This window comes from Aspergillus luchuensis, chromosome 2, assembly GCF_016861625.1.
Source record: "Aspergillus luchuensis IFO 4308 DNA, chromosome 2, nearly complete sequence".
NCBI lineage: Eukaryota > Fungi > Ascomycota > Eurotiomycetes > Eurotiales > Aspergillaceae > Aspergillus > Aspergillus luchuensis.
In genome coordinates this window covers 1,054,120-1,072,380 of record NC_054850.1, presented here as the reverse complement: position 1 = coordinate 1,072,380, position 18,261 = coordinate 1,054,120, and the positions used below count along the sequence as shown (strand labels likewise).

General features: G+C 49.6%; 6 protein-coding genes across 6 annotated transcripts; 3 read left to right on the top strand and 3 right to left on the bottom strand.

Moving 5' to 3' along the window:
* Positions 1-1,592: 1,592 nt before the first annotated feature.
* AKAW2_20324S (glycoside hydrolase family 27 protein) lies at positions 1,593-2,887 on the bottom strand (the record flags this gene model as incomplete). Its single annotated transcript, XM_041685025.1, has 2 exons — positions 1,593-2,215; positions 2,284-2,887. 2 exons carry the CDS (start codon positions 2,885-2,887, stop codon positions 1,593-1,595), a joined length of 1,227 nt encoding a protein of 408 aa, XP_041539150.1.
* A 394-nt stretch (positions 2,888-3,281) lies between these two features.
* Positions 3,282-4,086, top strand: AKAW2_20323A (uncharacterized protein; the record flags this gene model as incomplete). Its single annotated transcript, XM_041685023.1, has 4 exons — positions 3,282-3,592; positions 3,646-3,745; positions 3,795-3,893; positions 3,961-4,086. 4 exons carry the CDS (start codon positions 3,282-3,284, stop codon positions 4,084-4,086), a joined length of 636 nt encoding a protein of 211 aa, XP_041539149.1.
* Positions 4,087-4,626: 540 nt separating this feature from the next.
* On the top strand, positions 4,627-4,929 carry AKAW2_20322A (uncharacterized protein; the record flags this gene model as incomplete). Its single annotated transcript, XM_041685022.1, has 1 exon — positions 4,627-4,929. The coding sequence occupies one exon, from the start codon at positions 4,627-4,629 to the stop codon at positions 4,927-4,929; it is 303 nt and encodes a 100-aa protein (XP_041539148.1).
* A 342-nt stretch (positions 4,930-5,271) lies between these two features.
* On the bottom strand, positions 5,272-10,179 carry AKAW2_20321S (putative NRPS-like protein biosynthetic cluster; the record flags this gene model as incomplete). Its single annotated transcript, XM_041685021.1, has 4 exons — positions 5,272-7,236; positions 7,297-9,223; positions 9,282-10,115; positions 10,169-10,179. 4 exons carry the CDS (start codon positions 10,177-10,179, stop codon positions 5,272-5,274), a joined length of 4,737 nt encoding a protein of 1,578 aa, XP_041539147.1.
* Positions 10,180-13,078: 2,899 nt separating this feature from the next.
* Positions 13,079-13,579, bottom strand: AKAW2_20320S (uncharacterized protein; the record flags this gene model as incomplete). Its single annotated transcript, XM_041685020.1, has 1 exon — positions 13,079-13,579. One exon carries the CDS (start codon positions 13,577-13,579, stop codon positions 13,079-13,081), a length of 501 nt encoding a protein of 166 aa, XP_041539146.1.
* A 2,799-nt stretch (positions 13,580-16,378) lies between these two features.
* Positions 16,379-18,163, top strand: AKAW2_20319A (uncharacterized protein; the record flags this gene model as incomplete). The annotated part of the gene is made up of 1 exon (XM_041685019.1): positions 16,379-18,163. One exon carries the CDS (start codon positions 16,379-16,381, stop codon positions 18,161-18,163), a length of 1,785 nt encoding a protein of 594 aa, XP_041539145.1.
* Positions 18,164-18,261: the final 98 nt, after the last annotated feature.

Sequence of the window (18,261 nt, the reverse complement as noted above, 5' to 3'; positions counted from 1 at the left end):
GTTCACGATAGGGATGTTTTGTCCAGGAAGACAGGGACATCTGACATACAGAACCACACATGCTCAAAGACGAACGCCTCCATGGGGAATTCCTTCTGTTCCCCGCAATTTGCACTCGTCATGCCACTCCTGGAACATCTCCTTTGCCGTTGAGCTTAGTTGACATGGAGACCTGCGCTGCGCCAATCAACTTCCTGTCGGCGGGCGGGGTAGTTGCCGGCGAGTGTCCGACACCGGAGATTTTCCTAAAATGCCTTAGCAAGATGTTCGATTTGCTATATTAGAGGTTTTAATCAGGAAGGGGATCGACATACTCCGATATGCCACTGATCAGGAGCTTCCACTCTGAACTGTAGGTAGTGGTTCGTTGCTACTGTCAAGTCTTGATGGGGAGTTAGGGCGCGCTGGCCCTAATCGTACAGGAAAGGCGGTTTGGTCTCCGACCTTCATTAACTCACTTATAAGACTTCTAGTAACACCAGATATTTGCTAGACTAACAAATCCGTTGTCCCCCAGTTCCAGTGTCTGCTTCTACTGATGTGTATCGGATATAGAAAATATATTTCGTGCGGAGTGGAAGACAGACCCACCTGCAGTTAATATCCAGGGTCCATGTCTTCAGGGAAGGATCGGCGGGTAACTTACGTATGTACAGGGGGCACTAAAGACCCTTTCCGCGTGTGTGAGTGCTGGCGAACGAGAAGAGAGGGAGTTTGCGAACCTTTGTGCACGGGATCCACCTGGCCGCGCAACCTGTCAACCCACAATCAGTCCACCTCTCAGAGACAAAAGCAGATTTCAAGATTTAGCATCAACTGGATATTTTAAGGGTCTAGCCAAGCCAGCTTGGACTACTCAGTTACCAACATACAACGCACTCGACACAAGGGCTGTGGAATGAACTCTTATCACTACGAGCCCAGATTGCAGGAGCATGAGATGGTTCATGTTCACATCTGTCACCCATAATTGACGTGTTTGCTGGCGTATCACGCGCTAACTAATACGGAAGAAGCTTGGTATATGCCGGTAGGGGTACCTTAATGGCCTATCTTTTATTTTGCTTCCAATCATATCTAGCTCGGTGGTTGACGTACACCATGTGTACGTGTTCCTGGTTGCCATCGGCTTTGCCCCTTGCATGTGCCGTCTTTCGGGGTTGGTGGTTCCTGCAGATATTCTAATTACCCCTTTTGCAGAGTGATTGGATCTGGACCTACTGAACCTCCCAACTCCGGCACCATAGGTGGAGCATGCCCCCACACAGTCATGATCAGTAGCACAGGTATATCCTCCACATCACCCTGCCGAGATGCATTTGGCAGAAGGAACACCGGTAGTGAATGCGTAGTAAGTCCCCCTTAATCTTCAACCATGCCACCAAACTAACCTTTCCAACTTGAGTGCTCCATCCGGTGACGTCCCGTTCACCCCCGGATGAATTGCCCTTCTAGCAAACGCTGAGGCACAAACAAGTCTAGTTGATGCAAGTCAGGATTGGTAACATAAAGGGGCACTACAGGGAAGATAGTAAGAATAGTGATGATAAAGTTGGAACATTGAGAATAAGAGCCACATCTTCCTTCAATTGTCATGTCTGCACTCTAAAAACAAGAGTTTGATAGGACCCCAAAGTTCCATTGAATGTATTGGCAACCTGCAAAGTCTTTCCCGACCAGAGTTCAACAACCTTTTGAGGCGAGCCAAGCCCAAGACTCGCAAAGCTCAGAGACACGGTCTGCGGATAACTCTTCTCATTCAACAGAAGCACAACATATCCCGCCTCGACATTTCCAGCCCATACCTGAAAGAGGCCTTCCTTACTGTGAGCCTCTCTATACGTCACAGGCTCTCCAAGAGCGTCTTGATTGACGGAAATAATTGCTGTATTGGTGAGCACACCTAAGCTATCATTGGAAAGCTTGCTGAGATCAGCCCCAATGATCAAGGGTGATTTCAGCGCCGCCCAGAACGCAAAGTGTGTTTGTTGCTGGTTAAGTGTGAAATTGGCATTTCCGACTTCGAGCATGTCCATATCTAACCAGTGACCCCGAGTCTGATATTGGCTGATTTCTTTCATTTTATTGATGATCGTCAGGACTGAGCAACCGGCATATCCAGTGTTAAGACAGTAGGCGGTCTTGCACTGACATTCGGTTTCATTGGTGAAGCTTGTCGTGATGTCGCCAGACATTCTGTATGAGTGACCGATGTCTGCAGGATTGAAGGTCAAATGAGTATCTCAAAGTAGAAGATCGTTTTGTTTGTGGGATGTATCTCACCTCCTCCCCAGTGCCAAGGGAACTGATAACCCCAACCACACACAGAATAGAAGATATCTCGACCCGAAAGAGCAAGCGCATTCTTCATTGCCCCAAAGCGGATCTGAGGGGCCTCCGTCATTGACTGGAATCCGCCACAGTTGTCGTACTTGAGATAGTCCACGCCCCAACCTGCGAACGTTTGGGCATCTCTTTCTTCATATCCCCAGCTTCCTGGTCTCCACGCACATGTGTAGTGTCCGCTGTCTCCGTAAAGGCCTAATTTTAAGCCCTCGGCATGTACCTCTTCAGCCAGTGCCTTAATTCCCTGAGGAAAGGACGTTGCATTGGCTTGAAGATACCCATCGGATGTGCGATTGTAGCTTGCCCATCCGTCATCAAGCAGCACGTATTCGTACCCTGCTTCTTTAAGCCCAAGAGTATAGAAGCGCTCAATGACATCCTGGACTATCGTGTAATTTACCGTCGCTTTGAATGCGTTCCATGAGTTCCAGCCCATCTGAGGTTTTTGTGCCAGGCTATTGCCTCCCAGTACGGAGTGGACGTAGGTTAAAATCGCCACGACGGCCAAGCGGAATGATAAGTGTTGATAATTACGTCCCATTGTGCTGCTGGTTATACTGGACGAGTTGTGTGCTGAGGTAACCGAGGAGTCGTTCATGGGGCAATTTTCAAAGTTCTATTTGTAGCAGGTTCGTTTCTCCATCAGTGGCTAACTATGTAACCTCCGGTAATTGTCCGGGTTCCCCGCTATAGTAAAGAGGATAGCTAGAATAGAGTTACCAGCTATTAGAGCTGCACTTATCAGCCGAGTGATATATTCTCATTGGCCGGTTTTGGTGGATGGGGTTGCGGAGATGCTCCGGGAGATCTAGCGGCCAAACGACTACTAGTAACCCTGGACAAGTTGCCCGAGTTCTGAATCATGAACCCTTTTCTTCCAACTCACCATACATCGTATAATGAAGCTGTTTTAGCAACATTTTGGCAGTCCCAACATGAAATTCTCAGCTTTCCCAGCACTAGTCCTCCTATCTTTGAGCAGTCTAGTAACGGCCACAACAGACCCTCTGAACTACCGAAACATATCCGGTTATGTAGCGTCCAGCTCGTCAATTGGGACAACCGCTCTAGATTTCATCAAATCTCGGTCCGACTTGAGCATCTTGTCTGAGAAGATCGACGAACTTGGCGGATTTGCACAAGCGTTTGACACAGATCCAGATTGGAAATTTACATTCTTTGCGCCGAATAACAATGCCTTCGAAGTATATACCGGGGCATACTTTGATAGCTTCGAGCCGACTCCGTATGTCTGATCAGACTTATTGTACTCGGGTTGCTGTCGCTAAATCCGCCTAGAAAAGGGAAATGGTGGCTGGGAAACACCATCATCCACCACTATGTGCCTAACTCCGAGCTCACATCAGCTAGTTTCAATGAGACATTGCAGCGGTTTCAGGTAAACACACCCATTCAAATATAATGCATATAGCTGATATCAAGATTAGACAGCCACCTACCTCTTCGTGAGCTCGCAAGTACAAGATAGCACGGTTGTTCTCAACCAAGTGGCAAAAATAGTGGAATCAGATATCCCGGTTACCAGTGTACGCACTCATTACTTCCTTGCAAGACCATTGATCAATAATCTTCTGATAATTATTGACATTATAGGGCGTGGTGCACATCATCGACCGTATCCTAGACCCATCAGCACAGATCTTCGAATCCGATCTTCCGCGGATGTCGCAAACGTTCATCGCTGGGAGTTGCTCGAATCCTCAGCTTTCATATTGTTGATTGATCTCAATCAGCCACTTGCAAGTTGGCCAGATTTATCCTAGTTTTATCATTGTCACGGTATAATCTTATGGTACAGACCCTGCCAAGAGTCACTAAGTAGGCATTCATAGACTAATCAAATCTCACCAAGTGTTGGTTTTTTCTTTATTCACAGGAATCATACCCCTGTAGATAAGGAGCTCCAAGCTAAAACCTACCAAATCAACCATGGTACTTTCGATGAGTCACTGGCATTTTCCGTTCACTTGGGCCACCAAGTCTAGGCATCTACCATAGCCCCATAGAGCAAAGAAACAGGTAGTGCAGACAACAGGCAAAGGACAAGGCCAATCCGGCCACGTCTTCTGTTTACTTGGCAACTCCAGTTCATTTATCAACAGGCAAATCCTCACCCTAACGCCACTACTAGCTGAGAAAACCCAAATAATACAACTTATATCTTCTCCCAAACTTTTTACCAGCTCCTATCCTGCCTCCACCCTCGCAAACCCTATACCTCCTATTTCATCCCACCATCCTAGAAGAAAAGCACCCAAAATGAGACTCCTCACCTACCTCCTCCTCACCATCTACGCCACGACCGCCCTATCCACCGATATCAGTGCCGAAGAAGAGTGCGGCTCCCTCGGAGTCATGAAAATCGACCCAGCCGATCTCCCAGAAGGCGTCACCCCCGCGGATGTGCGCAAGTGCGCAGATCATCCGCTGGGCCATCTGCCTCACCCCGGTGCCGCTGCAGGTGGTGTGTTGCAGCGTATTCTGCCGGGTTGGATGTTTTGTGGGGGATATCTCAGCTTTATCTTGCCTTGCTCTGGTTGTTGTTGGGGTATGAAGGATTAAAGAACATGACTCGGGACAGAGGGTTGGTCGGCTCTCATGAGTGATTTGGAGGCATGGTCTCGTGTTGGACGGATGAAATAGTTTGGAGTGCAGCGCTGCGTATGTAATAAATCGCGCGATGGGAAAGCTTGCTTCGGTAAATAATATTGGAATGCAGACCTGTCCAGTCCACCGGAACTCTGAGCATGTACGCCCTGAAGATTTCTTGCGAGCCGGTTAGTTGCAAGGCAGTGTCTCAAGATAAATGCTAGGGATATTTACAGCTTTCCATTTACCCCCAACCCAAATCCCACCGGCTCGCAAGTAACATATGCACTCCTCACCGCGCAGATTGTATATAGCTTACGGTCGTAGTCGATCCCCCCTAAACTCCTCCGCCGGCCAGCCCTGCAACGTCGTGCCATCCTCAACATGATCCCCCGACAACACCAGCGTATGCTCTAGCAGACACGCATCCTTCCCCATCGACGCCCCCGACAACAATCGAGACCCCGTGCGCATCACACTTCGATCGCCCACACACAGCGTATGCAACTCGAAGTCCCCCCGCGTGTTGAGATGGCACACCAGACTAGCATCATCCACCGTGACTCTATCCCCCAACGTCACCAAGTCCGGCTCCGTGAAGAAGATGTGTGTATCGCCGTTCGCATTCAACGCACAATCTGCCCCGATCTTTGCCCCCATGGCCCGGTAAAACCAGCTCAGATACGCTGTTCCGGTGAGTAATGACAGGATACCCGTCCCGCCAAAGGACTCCTCAATGAGGATGTCAATGGTGCGCATAATCTGCCAGCGTTGGCAATAACTGCTACCGTCGTAGGGGTATGAGCCTTCAGTCCTCTGTCCAACGAGTATCCACTTGACGGCGATGACAATCCCCAAGGACAACACCGTTTGAACTAGCGTCACTGCCGCCATCACTGCAGCTAGTACGCCGTACACGGCAAACGGACGCCACCATCGCATCCCAAATGCCATCAGCTCCATTGGGAGAAGACGGTTCACCACCAACAATGCCGCCAGCGGCACTGCCATGGGATATACGGCGGTGAAGGCGACCATGAAGCTGGAGAACCCGACAATGGGTCCCAGACCTAGCACATGGTAGTTCGCCTTCCCCTGGTACAAGGCGCGTCCAAATGGCTTTGTCGTGTCGCGCTTTCCGTCGGGATCTTTAGCAGCATCTCTCTTTCCCTTGAGTTGGGGGAAGCGAATGGCATCTCCATGCTTGCTACCAGTCCAGACGCTGTCATCCGGATAGAAGCCGTTCCGCCGCAGCAATGCCCCCGAGCCCACCATCGCGCACGTCCCAGTCGTGACTCCCGGAAACACCACGCATCTGTCCCCCAGCATGGTGCCATCCCCGATGACAATAGGTTCCCTCCCCATTCCATCCGCTGTGACCAGGAACGACCGAGACCCGAAGACCACGTCGTTCCCAATGTCTAACTGGTCAAAATCAGGGATCAGATGCAACTTCACGCGAGGCCAGTATACACGTTTTCCCACTCGCCCACCCAGCATCCGCACCGCCACTGAGACCAGCTCGTAGTTAGGTCCCACGAGCCGCGCCAGGCGGGAAATATCCCCTTGTGGAATGATTGCGTCGAGAGCCGCGTGTCGTACCTTCTGAGCAGGGGACAATTGGTTCATAGGGCCTCGAAGGGGCCGGCCACAGCATGCATCCAGTCCACGCTTCACGACCAGCACGGCTAAGAACCACGTCAAGGGTCCGGCAAGAGCGGAGTAGATCCGCATGAGGAGGAAGTAGCCGATCCGAGTACGGCTGGTGAGCCAAGAGATAGTGTGTCGCAATTGGTCGTCCGCGACCGTTGGATAGCGACTCACGATGGGGAGTAGTCCTGCGATCCGCGGTAGTTCCGATACGAAGCGGACGACGATCTCCAGCCATCCCACGACCAAGATGTGCCAGATCCAGTGGGGCTGCAGCGCCTTGGCAGGAGATTGGTCGCGGTTGGATTCATCGGCATCGTCAATCTCCCAGGTGGATGAGTTGGCGCCGATACACGTTCCCGGGGGCAGCGTAGTCCCAGGCACCACGGTCGACCTAAGGCCGATGTAGGAGCTGGCTCCAATGGATATTGGCTGGAGCAACATCGAGGTGTTGCGCTCACTCGCAAATGGACGGCAGATACAGTGATCTAGTACTACATTGTCGCCGATGTGAAGGAGGTCGTACTCCCCAAGGCCCGTGAATTCGTCGATGTAGACATTGCGTCCAATGTGTGCTCCCAGAGCTCGGTAGTACCAGATCCGGCTGAAGTCAAAGCGGTCGAACAACCCCTGGTGCCCTTCTATCAGCTGGCCATGGTAACACGGAGAGTATAATGATTGATAACATACCTTGCCGCACACTTGGAGTGCTTTCTGTGCCAACCACCACCGCATATGGTACGACCCCCACATTGGATACATTCCTGCGCGGTATCTACCAACAACGAGCCATTTCAGTGAGATCCCTATGATTGGGGAGACTATTTCCATCGCTAGTTGAACAGTCAGTCGCATTAGTATGAGGCCAAGCAACCGTCCAAAGAGATTCGGGCGCAGCGGAAACCGCGTCGAGACCCCGGAGAGCATATACACCAGAAATGTCCAGCGCAGGGCCTGAAGCATTGGGTAGAGGATGACGGAGGGAACCAAATTCAATAATAATACCCACCGCTGGGTGGAGCTATATGTCTCTTGACATCCTGGAAGATCCTGCTTTCTGCTCTTACGTATCTTGGTGTCAGCAATCGCCGCCTCAACGATGGCCGTAATAGCGCCCACGGTACTGTGCTGGAACAGAACATCACCAGCAACAGGCACCCGGAACTCCTGTCGGATCTTGGAGATAAGCTGGCCCGCGCTCATACTGTCCCCGCCGGACTCGAAAAAGTCGGTCGCAGGCGTCACATCTTCCGGGGCACGCCTGAGTGCGGTCGCGAAAAGATTAGATACCCGCTGCTGCGTCGGCGACGTGGCTGTTGCATGCAAGGCGCGCAGCGTGGCTTGCACAGCAGCTTCGTCAATCAGCCCATGGGTGTCCCGCGGAATGGGACCATCCAGTATCTCCAGCCTGCTGGGGATGAGATAACCATGCATGAGATGGGAGAGACGGGTGAGGACCTCCTCGGGCGACACTCCTCCGGTCCCGTCTCGGAAGAGGATGGCTCGCGGGTATCCGTCCGCGTGCGTCCGCAGTATCAGGTTAAACAGACCGGAAGCCTGTGTGATATATGCCTTGACCAGAGGGAAATCTATCTCGCATCGCGTTCGAGCAATGGGCTCGCTGACAGGCGTATCCACCGGCGGGCACAGCGCCTCGTAGTGCCGTTCGGCTGCGGGAACTTGGTCGGTCAATGTCTCCAACCCCAGTCGCTGACTTAGGCCGATGCGCCGCAGTTTATTCCCTGATCTAGGAAGGTCATTCATATAAACCAAGAGAACGGGCCATTTGGGTTGGTGTAGACGCTCCTTGAGGGCCTGGTGCATTTGGCGAAGGTCGGGTCTTGTGTGGCCTGTTGGGATTACAACGGCCACCCCGACGACCTCTTGAAGGACATCATGGGGAGTAGGAAATGCCAGAGCCGCCTTGATACGGCCGAAAATATTAGAAGATTTGTCTCTGGCAGCCGACATGATTGCATCCTCGACCTCCACGGGAGAGATCGTCTCTCCTCCGCGATTAATGACTTCTCTTGTCCGTCCTGTGATATAGAGCCACCCGTCCTCATTAATATGTCCGAGATCGCCTGTATCAAACCATCCCTGTGGGCTGAATGAGTTCCGGTCCAGCCCATCACTGTTAAGGTAGCCCGGGAATACGGGCAGACCTCGCACACAGATTCGGCCTACTGAGCCAGTAGAGGCACGCTGCTGCGGATGTTGAGTGTCGAAAATAGCCAGCTCTGGGCCCACAGCTAACCCTGAGCTTCCAGGACGATTGGAACCGTTACTTTGAGGCGGGGCAGTTATGGGTAAACACTCAGTCATCGCATAGCTGGGTGACACTGGGCATTGAAAGATTTCCTGAAGCTGCTGTGCAACATTCGGGGGCAATGCGGCTGCTGCGTTGCAGATGGATGTAATGGTACAATTCTTAACGGCATCAGTTCGATGCGCAGCTTCAGCTACTATCATCTCATGCATTGTTGGTGCCGCGTAGTACCACGTTGGGTGATACTTCTCAACCACATCCCAGAAGAGGTTCGGATCAAATTGCGAGCAACAGATTGTCATGCCTCCCGCCACAAGGGGAGCCCACAGGCTACGTATCATACCACCACTGGTTCTGTCAGCGCAGGTCTTTCCACATCTCTTGTGTGGTTGCGAGGGGATCATACACATGATGGAGCGGCATCATATTCAGACAGCGGGATTCAGTATCCAATCCCAGACTATCCATTGTGAAGGTTGTACTGACTAGGAGATTGAACAACGTGATTGGAACCAGCTTCTTGGTGCCACTAGTCCCACTCGTGGCCAGGATAATGGCGAGATCATCCGGGCCATTTGGGGCGTGCTGGGCTCCACACTTTATGGTCGAGCTGTTTATGCAAGTGACACAAAATGTCAAGTCATTCAGAGGTTGAACAGTGAAGACGAGCAGCTTCAGCCGTGTCTGCAGGCGTTGCACATCATCCTCGAGCATGAGAACTGCATCTGCACGGACTGCGTCAAGGTCAATCATTATTTCCTCTGGGGCAGCTGTTTTTGCCATCGGTATCAGGGTATAGCGGTTTGCTACCGCAAGCAAGGCCAGTGCCAGGATAGGCCCATTGGGGAGGATGACAGCGACTCGCGGCTTCCCCACAGTCGATTCTGGTAGATTGAGATCGAACCTCTCTATGAACTGCTGCACCTTTGCTTGCGATATGTCGCGGCCTGACCGGGGGTCCAGGAGTGCTGGCTGCCGAGAATCCCACGATATGAAGTCTACCATTTGGGGCATAACAGACTTGACTCGTTGCTGAACTTGGTCGATTGTCATCACCCAGTCCGGGGAGCTGCCATCTTTGGCTATCTCTGGCAGCTCTTTCCAGAGCTTCTGGTAGCGCCGCAGCAGATCCTGGAATAGCCACGGTTGTTTCTCCCGGCATACCGGCTCCAGAAGCTGGCGAAATGCGATTTCGGGTGATGAGCGATGCATGTCTCGAAAATCATCCTTTACATTGCTCCTGCTAGGCTATCAGTACATGTATACCTTATCCGGAAGCTCTATCTAACGCACTCGCTCAACATGATGGCATGTACGTGGGCAATAATAGCTAGGGGTATTGGTGTCAGTGGGATTGATAAGCGAAGCGATAAATGAGAACAGAAATGGGTGTCCTTTCAGCATCTGCAAGACCCTGGCAGTCCTTCATTTATGTCTAACTACACGAAAGAGTGAGACTGACTCTAATCCCTAAGGAGAATTGACAGAGTGTGATGGGCGTGTAAGCCACACCGCCGCCATTGCTGTCCACTTGCATGGGCAAGCCAATAAGCTAATGGATGATGCCTTAGGTGCAGGTATATTGCATTGCGCACGTTCTTGGTTCTCTGCTGCCACCGAGATGGCGTCAGTTGCATATTTTCGTTAGTGAGCCTTGGTGATTGGTCCATGGGCATGAAGCCTTGCGTCTGCCATCTGCATGTCAAGTCATCTGATAGAGCACCTTGCATTGCTGGCACAAGGCTTCTGGTTATTTTCCGGAATTGGCTACCGAGGGGATTCTCTGACCTGGTGAACCACCAATCTCAGTACACATAGCGAGACCAAAATTTGGAAAAGCTTGTCTCCTCTTGGTGATGAGCTTAGTGTTCCGGCCCGAGCTGTTTTGCTGGGTTCTTACCTTGTCTCCGTTATGTAGAATCATCACCCTTGATTCAAGAAGCCCGCAGTCATACTTAAGCAGTTCCTCACGCTAGTTCAGCGTCTTTCTATGGCGGGGAAGCTGGTCGGTGTTTCTTCCATTTGGAATACTATGACCGCTTGACCCCACCATGAAAATCATTTGATACTCCTTGCTGATGGAGGAGAACCTCATTTACCTGCCGACTGTACCCATATAGTGGATGATCGGAGATGTACGGAAAGATAAGAGGATGAAATAGAAACAGGGGAGGGCACTTACGCCTCCGCTTACATGAAACGTGGTTCCAGGTCATCTCAGTCTGGGGGGTATGTTTAAGGTTAGCACCAATCCAGCTTTCACTCCAAGGAGTTTGCATTTTCCCCAGACTTTTTATTGGGTGTGCTTACTCGACTAGGACTATTTTTCAGGCATCCTAGCATCTAATCACCCGACCCTAATCACTAAGAGGTTATGTGATCCGTTGCTGTTCAATTGCGTATAAAAGTGACACCCATTTCTTCTCTCGTCTAGATATCTTACGCTATCTCTCTTATTGCAAGCTTACGGGCATTGCTCCAACGTTGATCCTGGTGGTTGTGGTAACACCGAGGAAAGAAGGGGGAGGAAAGGGATAGAAATGCCTGAGTTCTTGGTTGTTGATCCCACGATGGTCCACAGACTGCTGCAGCTAGCAGAAGACCTCGCCATATTCCTTTGATTTTCCTTCTTTCTTTCTTTTCCTCTCACGTGCTGAAAATCTCTGCTGTTATAATACGGGCAATCGGCATTGGTCATGTTGTTTCAAATAAGCTCTTAGGGCTCGAGAAGCGTAGATGTATGGTCAGGAATGATGCCCTACAAGTGACGAGGCATGTAGAGCACGTCACAACGTAAAAGTAGGTATCCTAACCCATGTCACATAAAAAATATGTCAGGCCTTCCACCCGAACGTCACTTTGAACCCCATGATCAATGACCCCCACCCATGCTACGCTGCTCATCCGATGCAGCTGATGTGATGTTCAGTGCCTACGAGAGTCATAGTGATCAATTGGCCGTGCGGCCCATTTCTGTTTGAATGACTAGTACGTGGAAATCAAGTGGAGATTCCATGCCAGTCCATGCTCGGTCTGAGCAGTTGGAACAACATGGAAACCTTGGCAGAAAAAAATCAAACTGATTCGCATCAATGCTGGGTTTGGATTCACGGCACACTATTCGTGTCTTATCTGGCGAAGCCTTGGTTCTTCGAACCCTTACCCGCCGATACAGCACCGTCGCCACTTCGTTGCTCACAGATACATGACAAGGAGGACGAGAAAAAGGCCGCTTGCAATCAGCAGACCTAGTAGACAGACGACGATGGAGTCCTATGCTGTATACTGGAAGGCAACATGTCTTGCAGAGCCTCAATCGTCAGCCCTGTTTACATGGCTGTTGAGACTGCAACAGCCTACACGGTCGCCGACGCCAATCACGTATTGTTGTCATAAAGCAAGCCTGTATACTGGTACCAGCGCGTCATACACCCACGAAGAAGTGTTGTAAGAAGTAATACAGCTTTACTAGATGGTAGAGGCCGAGCCTTTCTCAGAAGAACCGTCTGTAGATCGTGGAGTGGGTTAATATGGTCCGTGTCAAGTTGAAGTTCCAAGTAATGGTCGAAGGCAAAGCTTTGTTCCTTCAACTTTCCCAGTGCAGCCTAAAGGCTGTGGCTACTTAGGTATAAGACTAGGAGCGTATCCGGGTGAACAGGCTTGGAATATCAAGAGACGCCGTGTAGATGATCCTCCTCAAAAATACCTCAAGACTCTTGTTAGCTACATTGACCTAGCGATGGGTTACAAATAGGGCAGCTGAAATATATTGTTTAATAAGTGGTGTTTGGCTATCAATACGCCGAAACTGTCAATATGCAAGCTGGGAGAGCCCCCACAGATGTCATGGCTAATGGACAGAGTACATAGAAAGATTATGTCGATAGGACCATTCAAGAGGAAGAAACAAGTTCGAAGAAACCATTTCAAATCAGTATGCTACTTAAATTCATTTCTTTGTATAACTAGTATCAGAAAATTAGTATGAGGACGTTCTTTCTATTTTATAAACCTCAATACAAAAGTTTGAAACATGCCTTTTAAATAGCGCTGGGGCAATAGTTGCACCGCATCGTGGTCGCTCACTGAAGATGACTCTACAAGCAACTTTCCTTGAGAGGGCAAGAAAAAAAGAAGTAAACTGCAAATACTTTTATTCGATCTAAAAAGATCCGAGTCCATCTTAGCTTCGCCCGAAGGCTACTAATCACCGGCCCTACGTAGAAGGGTAGACTCATCGCCGGTGGGCGTCCCCAAACTCCGCCAACCGCTCAAAAAAGAGGCTAGTTCCCAAGCCAACGAAAAGTGTACGCAACTACCACTGTGCGTCATTTCCATACCACATCCGATCTCCCCGCTTCCTGAGTCCTCAAGACGAGTACCTTCCCCCAAGGCACCTTGATTCTCCCAGAAGTTGAGTTCAATCGTTGAATGTGAATGAATCGGCAGCAGAGCTGGAGGCGGCGAACGAATCACTGCCAACTGCTGGAAGACAGGGGCGCCCGGTTGAGCAGCTCTGGCTTCCTGTAGCTTGCGATACCATTCTCGAAGCTTCGGGGCCTCATTCTTGAGAACGAAAGCAAAGCAAATAAGACCTGCGACAATCGCAACCTTATTCAACTCCGTCCAATCCATTGTTACAACCAATGTCTCAGAAGAGCAGTGAGAACTGGGAGAGAAAAGGGAAAGGAAGCCAAACGACATGGAAGGAGACAGGCTTTATACCTTTGAGGCAAACCCATTCGTGAAGGAACATATGAACCAATTCCCTCAGAAGTGGGCTATATACAGAAGGCTATGAAGTATAATCCTTCAGCGGCAGCGAGAAAGGCAGAATTTCTTGTTGTGAACAAAGAGAGCTTGTGGCAGCGAGCAAGTTATAATGTGTGGCAGCGAGCAGGTAGACTGTGCAGCAGTGAACGAGGCACAGTGCATGGTTGTGAATAAAGACGGATTGTGACAGCGAGCATGATATGGTGCTGTGTGCTCCTATAGTGCTCTATAGTTAGCAAGCATGTGACGCTGGGGTGAACGTCTGCTCGTTCTCGCTCTTTCCTGCAAGGTGAATTCATCGACTTACCTTTTAGAACCCATAGACAAGCCCCAATGCATGCCACAGCCCAATCATCAGATCAAAGTAAATATAATAATCACATGTCTGTAAAGATGATAGTGCATACACTAATGGTCTTCCTAAAAGACATTATCCAGTAATAACTGTCTTAGCTGAGCTTGAAGCTGTACTACTGCTGTATATTTGCATGTCTGATCGTTCCTTGATCTCCCAGCCACAGCAAGTAATTGTTCATGAAGTCTCGACGTCACAACAAGTGGACAATAAACATGAAGTCTTTGATTATTCATTCTGGAAGCTGTCAGCCCCTAGCAAGGCACCATCAAGCAGCTATTCCCAGTCAGCATCAATGGCAGCAGCTATCCTGTGGTATTATCGACTCACCATAACATGTCATCAGACACAGGATAAATTGATCCATCACGGAAGAGCAGGTGGAAGTCACTGTGCTCCTCATCAACTAGTCAGCATGGACTATCCCCTTTTCATTCTCCGAATGTCAACAACTTTTGTGGCTCTCCAGTCGCGCTATAATTCTGATAGTAATCATATGTGTACAATTTGATGAAAACTCAACACTAACGCGGCTCCACAACGAAGTACCACTGTGTCAAGAAGTTTCTTGGTATATATAACTTGCCAACTCATTTATATTCGCACCGAGGATGAGTGAGCATGGCAGAAAGGTCTATCCTGTGTGGTGCAGGATGGCTGGAATAAGAGATTTGATATTCCACTCATTCGCGTCGAAAGAATTATTGCTGCATCGCCTGAGAGCTCCTCTTTGAAGTCGATTTAACGTCAAAAAAGGTTGGATTTGGGGGAGAAGTTGTTGACATTGTGCTCCTCTAAGGATGCAAAAGGTGAACAATTGAGTGCGATGATGCGGGATTATAAGAAAGTTCCGATCGATTAGATAAGGATGATTATATATGTCAGAGTATATGACTTTGGCGGGAAGTCCCCAGTTATATAGAGGTAAGACCCAGGCACGTCTCATGAGATTGGGATCTTCAACAACTCTTAGTTTCGTGGGGAGAGAGGAAGAGGAAGAAAGCAGTTCGGGGGGTTAGGAGATGGGTTAAATAACCATTTCTGCTTACGTATATCGGGTCAAAGGTGAATGTAATATTCCTCTACATAGTAGCGTTCGATGCGTCGCGTTAATCAGCGCATAAGGAATGTGCGTTAATGCGTTGGGACAGACTGTCATGGATGAATTTTTATCTTCACTGGTCGTGGTCAACTAGTCTGGCCAATTCATCCCCTCCCCCCTCCCCACCCCCCGGCTCATCAATTTGCGCAGTGCTGCGTATTTGTGAACGCCAAATATTCTTCACTTTATCTGTTATCTTCTCATTTTCTTTATCTCAATGCCGCCTTGTGCGTCCATTCATGAAGGCCGCCTGGTTAATCTGAGCCTTAAAAAAGATTTAAATCGTAGACTGCCACATTTCATTCCTCTGATATCATGTTCCTATTAACTTAGTTTCAAAACTTCACCTACTAGTCTAGAAAAAATATGGATGGGCAGTAAATCAAGAAATATACTAATCTTTCATTAGATAAGTATTCATATAGCTAGTGAAGTTCCGTGTGCCACTCCAAGGGGTGGAATTCGATTGAGGCCCAGGTATGTTAGTCTTATTTTCGCTATGCTGACACAAATGGGAGGAATGAATATGCGAACTGGAACTGAACAAGGATTTACAAAAAGATGAACAAGAAACATTGCCATCTGGGTTAGAAATAAATTAAATCGGATTCTAACTATTGTTATGGTTAGGGTACCCTCTTGCCCTCGGAAGGGTACACGATGCAATAAGAGAGCCTGATACAGTCACAGTTAGATGGTATGTATAGGTTTGCCATCGACAGATGAACCACTGATGGCATGACTGTAAGCACCATGCTCTACACTACCCCCATTTATTTCACCTCGAATCGGCAATTGATGATCATAGTAATAATCGGGTCCGTGGGCACCGCACACTCTAATTTCTCCGCATTCTGGTTCTTGGCTGCATCCTGGACCCTTTTCGGGACCGTTTCGGGACCACATCTGCAAAGAAGAAAAGGAGGATTGTGCTTGGCAGCATCTTGGCAATACTGCCAAGGGACCGTTGACTAGATATTACTGTTGGAATAAAAGAATTAGGCTTTACCAAATAGCTAACGTGCTAAGTGCATCAGTAGCCGATGGTGTGTATATGCGTAGCAGTCAATTGCCGCCTCTATATTAAAAGATGCGTTACTATCGCACATAGTGACTTGCCTACCCCTGGCAAGATCAAATCTTCTGATAAACTTACCTTGACTTTGTGAAGATGAGGTTCCGCATAGTATTGTCAATATTATCCCTAATCCAACATGCAACCTCTACACCTTCACTTTTCCACCCACGTCAAACGGTCCTGCAGAGACCAGCAATGCTAAAGCCCCAACAAACACCTTTCAGAGATATAGTCTCCCTCGATGGACTTTGGAAATTCGCTCTCGGATCCAGCGGTAATGAGACGGCCGCGCCCTGGACAGCACCATTAGCTACCAATCTCGAGTGTCCCGTTCCAGCCTCTTACAACGACATCTTTGTCGATCGTCAGATTCATGACCATGTTGGATGGGTTTACTACCAGCGCGAGGCTATTGTTCCCAGTGGCTGGTCACACCAGCAATATCTCGTGCGCGTCGAGGCCGCCACGCACCATGGTCGCATCTATATCAACGATCATCTGGTCGCCGAGCATGTGGGTGGCTACACACCTTTCGAAGCAGATATCACGGGTCTCGTCTCTGCGGGCAATAGCTTCCGTCTAACTATCGCCGTAAGTAACGTGCTGACTCACGAGACTATCCCTCCGGGCAGGATCGAGGTGGAGGAGTTTACAGGTAAAATAACGCAGGTCTACCAGCATGATTTCTTCAATTATGCTGGACTTGCACGCTCCGTCTCACTGTACTCTGTTCCGAAACAGCACATCCAGGACATCAGAGTTGTCACTAATGTGGATGGCACAACCGGGCTGATCGATTACCTTGTCACTGTATCAAACTCAACGACAGAGCGCATCAAGATCAACGTGGTCGATGAGGATGGAAGGAATGTTATCGAGGCATCAGGTACTCGTGGTACTGCTACCATAGATTCTGCCAGACTGTGGCATCCGGGAGATGCATATCTTTACCAGTTTCAAGTGAGCATAGTGGGCTCGGATGACAGTATAATTGACACTTATAGTGTTGCGACGGGTGTACGCACAGTCAAAGTCAGCGGGAACCAATTTCTCATCAACGACAAGCCATTTTACTTCACTGGCTTTGGGAAACACGAAGACAGTAACGTGCGCGGCAAAGGTTACGACCCAGCGTACATGGTCCACGATTTTCAGCTGATGAACTGGATGGGAGCGAACTCATTCCGCACCTCACACTACCCCTACGCCGAAGAGGTGATGGACTTTGCGGACCGGCACGGAATTGTTGTCATTGACGAGACACCCGCCGTTGGCCTATCATACTCCATCGGGGCTGGTCAGTCCAGCGAGGACAGTCAGCAGACATTCACCCCGGAAGGAATCAACAATAAGACGCGCGAAGCTCACAAGCAAGCAGTCCGGGAGCTCATTGCTCGGGATAAAAACCACGCTAGCGTTGTCATGTGGTCGATTGCTAATGAGCCTGCATCGCATGAGGCAGGAGCTCGTGAGTATTTCGCGCCACTAGTTGACCTGGCCCACGAGCTTGACTCCACCCGTCCAGTCTGTTTTACAAATTACGGAGATGCTACCTATGAGCTTGATCGAATCTCGGATATGTTTAATGTTCTCTGCCTCAACCGCTATTTCGGGTGGTATACCCAAACTGGCGAGATTGAGGAGGCAGAGGCGGCTCTCGAAAAGGAGCTACTGGGCTGGGAGGGCAAATACGACAAGCCCATCGTCATGACAGAATACGGGGCAGATACTATTGCTGGCCTCCATTCTGTGCTTGGGCTTCCGTGGAGCGAGGAGTTCCAGGTCGAACTGCTCGACATGTATCATAGGGTGTTTGACCGTGTGGAGTCAGTGGTGGGAGAGCAGGTCTGGAACTTTGCTGACTTTCAGGCGGCTGTAGGGGTCAGCAGGGTGGATGGTAACAAGAAGGGTATCTTTACGAGGGATAGGAAACCAAAGGCTGCAGCCCAGACTTTGAGGAACCGATGGAGGCATACGTAGGTAGCCTATATCGGGGCCATGGGGGCAGGAACGCCAGTCTTGGCTTGTTTTTAGGGTCCTTGAATACCCGGCTAGAAAGCCAAGCATCTTCGCCAGCT